The sequence below is a fragment of the Coffea arabica genome, chromosome 10e (genome assembly GCF_036785885.1).
Source record: "Coffea arabica cultivar ET-39 chromosome 10e, Coffea Arabica ET-39 HiFi, whole genome shotgun sequence".
NCBI lineage: Eukaryota > Viridiplantae > Streptophyta > Magnoliopsida > Gentianales > Rubiaceae > Coffea > Coffea arabica.
Genome location: NC_092328.1, coordinates 39,211,116 through 39,220,858, shown reverse-complemented (window position 1 = coordinate 39,220,858; position 9,743 = coordinate 39,211,116). Strand labels below are relative to the sequence as shown.

The 9,743-nt window shown below is 33.7% G+C and overlaps 1 protein-coding gene across 1 annotated transcript; it reads left to right on the top strand.

Moving 5' to 3' along the window:
* Positions 1–5,222: 5,222 nt before the first annotated feature.
* On the top strand, positions 5,223–8,279 carry LOC113711448 (G-type lectin S-receptor-like serine/threonine-protein kinase SD2-5). Its single transcript, XM_027234613.2, has one exon. It carries the CDS (start codon positions 5,237–5,239, stop codon positions 7,733–7,735), a length of 2,499 nt encoding a protein of 832 aa, XP_027090414.1. The 5' UTR covers positions 5,223–5,236; the 3' UTR covers positions 7,736–8,279.
* The last annotated feature ends 1,464 nt before the right edge of the window (positions 8,280–9,743 follow it).

Here is a 9,743-nt window from a genome sequence, read left to right as displayed (position 1 = left end):
CTAAGGTTTTTAAAAAAATCACTTATCTCCCTTTCTTTTGTTATTTGTGTAGCAAAATTTTTGAAAATCCTAAACTACCCTTCTACTTGCTAAATAAAAATACTCCTAAATTACTTTATTTTTTTCAAGAAAACCATCACCTAAAAAACAATCTCTAGTAGTACTACCATATCATAATGCTATAGTCCATAAAAATATAAATTTGAAAAATAAAAAAAATTTTGTAAATAAATACACTTAACTAATTTAACTCTACATGATCAAAATCGATTTCTTATGAACTTTATATTTTTTTCCAACTTCTTCTCAACCCGTGTCCAATTAAAATTGTACTAATCACTATACAAATCAACTCAAAATAACCAAATAAATCATATCCCACTCTATCACAATCATAAAATGTAAAAGATAAGCAAAATTCAATTTATTATAATTTACAAATAAAAAATTGCATAGTCATCCAAAAAATGAGTAAGAGAGAATATTGGAGAAAAGGAAAAGAGGAAAAAGTGACTTTTATTTCTTTGTTTAATTTTTGAGTTCCATTTATTTGATATGTGAATTGTGTATTAAGTAAATATATCTAGTCTTTCGCAATTACTAGAGGAGATAAGTGAAATTTTTAAAACCTCAAGGGTGCCAAGTGATATTAGGAGAAACCTTAAGGAAGGTTTATGATATTATCCCTATGAATAAAGAACATGATTGAAAATTATTAGAAAAGGAAAGATATGAGTTGATTGACAAAACAAAATAAAGAAGGTACAATTAATACAAATTTATATAAGATAAGTCATTAACAAATTTGTGAAATTGACTGAAAATAAGAAACCATGCTATAATAAGGAAGGGAATTAATTGTTACCAAAAAAATAAAAAATAAAAATAAGAAACACAAACATTAAAGACTTATATAAAAGATAGATAATCAACTTGGTAGAAGCTTAGAATAGCTAACTCAACAACCTATTAAAATCGGAACTGAATATTATATATGTGTGTGTGTGTGAATGATATACAATACTGTATGTGGGGGATTGGTTAGATATATATAGAAAAAAGATGTGCAATTTGATAGGGTTTTAATGAAAATTTATTCTATTAAGATATATTATGATTTTTACTTTACCTCCTAACATTTATTTTTTGTCACTTAACCCCTTAAGAGACAAAAATATCCCTCTATTATGCTAAGATTTTATTTTTAAATTTTTTACTTCCTTTAATCATTGAACTTTAACCTGCGATGCGATTTGACTTTGACCACCATTCTAATTGATGATGATAACACATGAGATGAGTACATTTTTTAGGGAATATACTAATAATTGATTATTTTTAAATAAGGACAAAAAAGATCCTAATAAGCACGAACTTGTTGTAGGAAAAATAACAACAAAAAGTCCAGTGCTGACATGTAAATGTGTGATCGTAAAAATGGATAATTGACTATGAATAGTACAATTACAAGGAAATATAATAAATTTGTGTTGCTTAATTTGTTAAATTGGAAAATAGACGAAATTGATTTGTAAAAAAAATATATAGTTTTTTTAATTTTATAAATTAGAGAATGGACATCCCAAATTTTTTGTTAGAGGAATTTTTTAGTTTCTTAGAAATAAAAATTTGATAATAGAAAACTAATTTGGAATAAAAAAGAGAGGAGAGAAGAAAAAGGAAAAAAAATTGCATAGTAGAGGGGTATTTTTATCTCTCAAAGGGTTAAGTGACATCTAGGGGGGTAAAGTGAGAATCAAGGTATATCATAAGGTAATAAATTGCAATTAACCCTTTAGTAGGAATAGGTTGCAAATATAAAGAGTGCGTGACAGTTTAATAAAATATCATATTAAAAGAATGTAATATTGAGAAAAAGTATTGAAAATAAAAAAAATCATTAATTTAGTGTGAGGAATAAAATCTTGAACTAGAAGGGAATTGTTTGGAAAATATGAATTGTTAGGAAGATTGTCGAAAGTTAAAGTCCATTAGGCGTCAACTGATGTTTCAGTGTGATCTTTCTTGCAAATAAATAGTTCCAACAAATAGTAACTGCAATTTGTGAGTACTACATAATGTTGTCATAAAGATATTTTCACAAAAAATTTGGCTATTTTTTTGAGGAATAAAATGTTGAAGTGGAAGGAAATTGTTATGTAGGGTAGTCTATCCATTGAGATGGGACACTGTGCTGGGATGGCCTAATAAAACTAAACAGAAAAGCCTAAAAAAAAAAAGAAATGTGATAGGGAGAATTTATAACTTGAATTAACTTAGAGAAATATACAAAATATTTTTGTATATTTCCTAATACAAGAAAATATTAAGGTCCACAATACAACATGATTAATAGGTTAGAGCATGAAAAAGGTGACATGAAACAATCCAACTGAAATACGTTAACCGAAAAGCCGAAAAAAAAAAAGAAATGTGATAGGGAGAATTTATAACTTGAATTAACTTAGAGAAATATACAAAATATTTTCGTATATTTCCTAATACAAGAAAATATTAAGGTCCACAATACAACATGATTAATAGGTTAGAGCATGAAAAAGGTGACATGAAACAATCCAACTGAAATACTAAACCGAAAAGCCGAAAAAAAAAAAAGAAATGTGATAGGGAGAATTTATAACTTGAATTAACTTAGAGAAATATACAAAATATTTTCGTATATTTCCTAATACAAGAAAATATTAAGGTCCACAATACAACATGATTAATAGGTTAGAGCATGAAAAAGGTGACATGAAACAATCCAACTGAAATACGTTAATTTTTTTTTTAAAAAAAAGTACAAAGAATAGTGGAACAAAAGTCGCAATACTGGTTCTGTCACAGAGACATTAAGTAAGAATGAATATGTGAACGAGTTTATTGATCAATATTTAGAGTAAACCTGATAACGATGTGGTTGTGCTTAGCATACCATTAAGAGTTGGGATTACGACAAGGTTGTCTCCTACCAATTTTTTGCCAATTTTACCTACACATTTTAAAATATTCAAAACACGCAAAAAAAATTCCCTTCCTGGCTTCCTCCTTTCTTCTTCTTCCTCGCCGACTTCAACCCACCACCACCTTCGGCGTCGATCACCTCTTCCGATGCCGGCCATCTCTTTTGGCAAGGGCGCCGGCACCGACAGAGGCAGAGGTAATTTTTTTCTCTTCTCCCTCTCCCTCCCCCACTACCCTTCCCCTCCCCCCTGTGCAGTCTGGCCTTGTAACCACATCTGGTCGTGCGCCCAGATAGTGCAACCATATTTGGTCGCACGATTTGCTCAAGAGGGGGAGGGGGAGGGGAAGAGAGGGAGAGGGAGAGAGGAAAAAGCAAAAAAAAAAAATAGAGAGAGGAAAGCTACTACTGCCAGTGGGGGAGGGAGAGGTGGCGGGGGAGGGGGAGGGAAGGAAAGAGGGAGATGGAGAGGGGAAAGAGAGGGAGAAAGAAAAATGCAAAACAAAAAAAAAATGTTTCTGCTGTTGGTTACTGCAACTTCCGGCTAGGGGAAGGGGAGAAAGAGGAGGAGGGGAAGGGCAGAAAAAGACGTGAGGAAAGAAAGAACAAGAAAAAAAAAAGAGTTTGTTTGGATAAGAGTTTATTTGGATGATTTATTTGAGATATTTACTGTAGCACTTTTTCTGATGTGATGTATGTGAGATAAAAAGTTGGTTGAAAAGATAAAAAGGTGATTGGGATTTGTGAGGCAAAATTTTTTTTTCAAATTCTCTTTGTCCAAACAAACTCAAAATTTTTCAACTATCAAATTTTTCCAACAACTTTTACAGTGAGTTACACTAAATAACCAAAAAACTCATTTATTTACTAAACGAGGCCAATATTCTAAAAGTTTATTATTGAATACTTACTGTTCAAGACGCGTTGTGAGTGTTTGATAGGCCAAGTCGTTTCAGACCACAAAGGCAAGCACATTTTTCCTCGTCTCACGTGTCCGTGTAATGTTTGGACACGCAAGACTTCATATGGTAGAAATCGTCAACGCGTATATACCACAAATAAATCATTGTTTGACTTGCCTGCTGTCATCATGGAATTTTTTCCTCTCCTCATATCAGTCAAGTTCTACAAGAAAAGGAGTGAAGGACTTTAAGAAATTTGGGATAGTTTCAGAAATCTCTACGGAGGTTTCTTATAATTAATATTACTCAATTCTTTTGATGTTTTTAAAATCTCACTTACCTTTTCTGAATTAACATTCTTGTAATACTTTAACCCTTTTGGAGGAGATATAAGAAAGATAAAACTTTTTTCCAATACTACCCTTATGTTATTCTACTTATGAAATTTATAACAATAATAAAAAATAAAATAAGGTTAAATTTTTATAAGGTGTGAATTTCTTGAGGTAAACTATTTATTTTAATTGTATTGGAACAAAAACAAAATTTACCCCTTGGAAAATTTACACATATGAAGAGATTATTTTGGTTTTCAATAGAACTTAAACTATACCATGAATTAAAACATATTTTTCCAAAAAAGATCTTAACTTCCTTAATTATAACTTAATTGTGCATGAAATTTTTTATGGTATTAATTAGTCACCAAAATCCTCCTAAGTGGTTGATTTTGATTAGATTTAATTTATCCACGTCCTTTATTATCCTACCACGACCCCAATGTAAAGAAATATGGACCATTATTAATTAGCAATTTATTTTTTTTAATTTACATTTTTTGGTTTTAAAATTTTATTTTGTTTTGGCTTTTTGGTTAAATAGTTATTAAGAGCAAGGGTAATGTTGTCATTTGTGACCTTTGATAGGAATATTAGTCTTATCAAGTTGATAACGGCGGTAAGTGAGATTTTAAAATTTTCAAGGTAATTGAGTGATATTATGACAAACCTCAGGGAGGTTTCTGAAATTATCCCAAGAAATTTCGGTGCTCCAGAGGAATTAAAAGATGCCCAATCCATACGTTAACGCACGACTTTGCATTCACAGTATAGCCTATCATTGTTTAGTCTAAGTAAACTCCAAAGAAAGTCAAGCTTGGCCAGTTCTAAGGTAATACTAGCAAATATCTATCCATCTGACTCATGAAAATCAAGGCAGATCACAACCAAATGGAGAATCCATTTATATATGACGAGAAAAGAGAATGTCTATCCTAACTTGGCTCAATTTCTATTCTAAGCCAAGACAAACCTTTTTCCATATTATCTTTTTGCAAGTTTAAAAAACCAGAAAAAACTCTCTAAGCCAAGCTATGGATGTAGAGCAGAGATTACTTTTTGCCATTTTTCTTTCTAGTTTGCTTCTGTCTTCCTTGCCATCTTTGACAGCCCAAAAAGAAAATTACAATTCAACTGCCTATCTTCCTGCTTCCTGGATCAACCTGGCCTCTGAGTCCCTGATGATCAATAGCACAGGTAGTATTATAGTGATACCCGTCCTTCTGAGAGGAAGTGAAGGACCAAGGTATGTGTGCGGCTTCTACTGTAATACGGAAGGTAATCAATGCCTCTTTGGAGTCCTCATTTCTCAAAGCAGGTGGAGTAATGATGAATATCTGCAGTCCCCGGAATTAGTCTGGTCTGCTAACAGGAATAATCCAGTTCAGAGTAATGCAACATTGCAACTTAGGCAAGATGGAGATCTGGTCCTGGCAAATTCTGATGGCACCTTAATATGGTCCAGCAGTACAAGAGGAAAGCCGGTTTCTGGATTGAAGTTGACAGAAATGGGAAACCTTGTGCTATTTGGCTCCAAGAATGAATCCATTTGGGAGTCTTTTGATCATCCCACCGACTCGTTACTTCTGGGACAGAAGTTGGGTCCTGGGCAGAAGCTGAGAGCTAGCGATTCAGCAACCAATTGGAGTCAAGGTCGGCTTTCTCTTGCTGTTGGCTCTGATGGTTTATCAGCTTATATAGAGTCTGATCCGCCACAAAGATACTATGTGTCTGGCATGAACAGCTATCCTTATTATGAGTTCCGAAATGGAAGCTTAAACGACTTGACAATTCCTCCTGCATCAGGAGCGCAATTCATAAAGTTTGAGCCTGATGGGCATTTAAAGGTATATCAGTGGAGAGAGATAAGATTTATGGAGGTTATTGATCTTTTGGACCCATATGTTGGTGATTGTGGATATCCAATGGTCTGTGGCAACTATGGTGTCTGTTCAAAGGGTCAATGTGGTTGTATTGAAACAACCAATGACCAAGAGAAAAGCTATTTCAGCCAAATAAATTTCAGACAACCCAATCTTGGATGCTCACGGATCACTCCAATTTCCTGTGATGACTCCCGTGATCAAACTCTTCTGGAGCTATCAAATACATCTTACTTTGCGGTTGATTCAAGCTTAGACAAAGCAAATATGGGAATGGAGGACTGCAAAAGTAAGTGTCTAAGCAACTGTTCATGCAAAGCAGCTGTCTTTTATTATACAGATCAAAGGGATAGTGTTCTAGAAAGCAACGGCAATTGCTTATTGCTAAATGAAGTTTTCTCTATTATTAACAATGAGGATAATAGAGGACCTTCTTATAATACAACTCTCCTTGTTAAGGTGCAAGATGTTTACGTCCACTCCTCGTCATCATCGTCGTCCTCGTCGGATATTAAACTAACCATACTGGGATGTACATTTGCGGTTTTGGCTTGTGTAGTAAGTTTAATCTGCTATTGCCTGCTTCTTTTAAGGAGAATATTAGAGGATTCCGAAGAACCTGAGGGGCATTTTCTGAACCAGGTACCAGGAATGCCTACAAGATACTCCTATGAGAAGTTGAAATCAATGACAGAAGATTTTAGCAAAAAACTTGGGGAAGGAGGATTTGGTTCAGTTTATGAAGGGGTACTAAGTAATGGCACGAAGATAGCAGTCAAGTGTCTTGATGGTTCGGGTCAAGTGAAGGACTCATTTTTAGCGGAAGTGCAGATAATTGGTAGCATCCACCATGTCAACTTGGTAAAACTCATTGGTTTTTGTTTTCATAAATTGCACCGGCTTTTGGTTTATCAATACATGGCTAACGGATCTTTGGATAAATGGATCTGTGGTGGAAAGAACAACCAATCTCTTCCATGGAATGCAAGGAGAAGAATCATCACAGACATTGCTAAGGGATTGGCTTATCTCCATGAAGACTGCAGTCAGAAAATAATTCATTTTGACATAAAACCGCAAAACATCCTTTTAGATCAAAATTTCAATGCAAAAGTTGCTGATTTTGGATTGTCAAAGCTAGTCGAAAAGGATCAGAGCAGAGTTATTACAAGGATGAGAGGAACACCAGGGTATTTGGCTCCTGAATGGTTGAGCTCAGTGATCACGGAAAAAGTGGATGTTTATAGCTTTGGCATCGTTATGCTGGAAATCATTTGTGGGCGGAAGAATGTGGATTGGTCTAAGATCGAGGAAGACAAGCATTTGCTTAGTATTTTCAAGAGGAAAGCAGGAGAAGAAAGACTTCAAGACATGGTCGACAAGAATAATATGGACATGCTAATCCACGTTCAAGAAGCTGTGGAGATGATGGAGATTGCTGCATGGTGTCTGCAGAGCGATTTCACCAAGAGGCCTTCAATGTCATTGCTTGTTAAGGTACTGGATGGTTTGGTAGCACCTGAAACCAATCTGGATTATGACTTCACAAAGCCATCCGTAGTTGAAACAGGAGCAGCTGGTCATCTAGTAATTGAAGCTGAAAATATTGCTAGTCAGCTGTTGCCTTCAGCTTTATCTGGACCGAGGTAGTTGAAAAACTTCAATTTTTTCAACTGGAATGGGAGTTAGCATATAACTTCTTCTTGTAACTCTTAATAGCGATTTGTTCTTAAAGATGAACAGGCGTTATGCTTTGGTCTTGAAATTTGTTTGGAAAAGGGATTTCTCCGATTGCAGGCTGAAGTTGATACCCAAATTTTGGTTCATTTGTTGCAACCTCATGTCTCCTCCGGGCGGCCTTTGTGCTATGTCTCGGCAAGGATTCGAGCTCTTCTACAGCAGTTACATGCTTCGGTACACCATATTTATCGTGAAGCAAATTCAGCTGCAGACTCTTTAGCTACTTTTTCCCTTCAAGGATTTCATATGTTTTCCTATGATAATGGCCAGATTAAGACTAGGTCTATTATTTAAGTTTCCCATGTGTGAGATTAATATTTGTAAGGGAGTAGTACTCCTTATTTATTTTTAAGTTATTCCTGGTGCTAGAAGTCAGGCCTATATTCGCTCCTAGTTCTATTTATTTTCATTAATAAAAAAAGGGAGTAAAAAGTAATCTACATGTTTTACATCATTACATGATTTTATGGTTTTAACCTTAAAACATCATTTAAATGGTTCCTTTTGCTGCCATCTTTAAATTCTTTTGTAGGCACTTTCTTCCAATTTTTTGGTATTTAGCTTTTGATACTTCATTTGTTTTTTATTGGGTTTAAGGCATTATCATTAAGCCTAACACTCAGCAAGCCCTTTAATCAATCATATTGAAATATAACTTATTTGAAATTCTTTTAAAAAAAATCAAAATTTAAGTAAACTAAACAGTACACCACTGATACTGCGATACTAATCAATACATTGTCGTTCAACATTCAATCAATTAATCCTAGATGACTATGGGTTTGACCTGTAGTCAATCTTCAACTCAAACTTGTGTAGTGGGCGATCCAGAGTCTTTTTGACGCAAGAAATTTAGCCAGCTTTCATTGCACAAGTCTTTGAACAACTCCTAGTCCTAGCCATGTTTTTAAGTTATAATGGAACTTGAATTGGCAGAAAAATACACTTTTATAGGCTAGATTTTTCAATTGTTAACCTAGGAAAGTTTCAATAACCAGAACAGAAAAGCTAAAAAGATTATTTCAAGAGAAGAGAAGCATAAAAATTTTATTATGTTGGGAATGGTTCCCTATCACCTCACCAACTATTCTATAGTCATCTCTGTCCACATATTTGCCTCTTCTTTGATTCTTTAAGTGGTGACACATCTGAAATATTAATTAGTGCTTGATCATTGAATTTAATTAACAAGATTTAGAATCAAAAAATGGTGATTCTCTGCAGTTTTTAAGATATTGTAAAGCCAAAAAATCCAATCCAAGCCAGACAGGGTATGACTATGTATATTTTCCTCCATATAAGTATTTAAATTTGCATTATACAAAAGCTACAGAAAAATTCCATGCGAAAGAGACAATCTATTTTCTTTTAAGGTCTGACTAACGAGTGCCTATTGAACACATTAAGATATATTTCAGATATAATATTTTTAAAAATGTAAGATTAATTAGAGAAATTAAATAAATACAAGAGAGGGTAGGTAAGATTAAATAGGCAAGTATATAAATCTAAGGGAGGATTATAATTACTATTATATGCATACACATGATAGGTTAGATGAATTTTAGGTGTGTTAACAAGTGCATATTGGGCACCCATCAGAGAAATACCTTTCTTTTATTAATTTCGCTTATATCCAATGAAGAAGCATACCTATTTCCCATCTGATTCTATTCCAAAAAGAAGTACACGATTTGTTTCTATTTTTTTTTTTCAATGCACATTTCATTTCACAATTTGTGCATCTGGTTATTTGGACTATACCTACCCATTTTAGATACGTGTTTTTACTTAAAAAGAATTTTTTTTTTCTGGTGACAAACTTCACCGGAAAAAAAAAAGGAATAAGCCTGGAGTATAGATGTTTAGTCTGTGAAAGCATTCGAATTTTGCTACTTAATTAACTGCCTCATTTTAT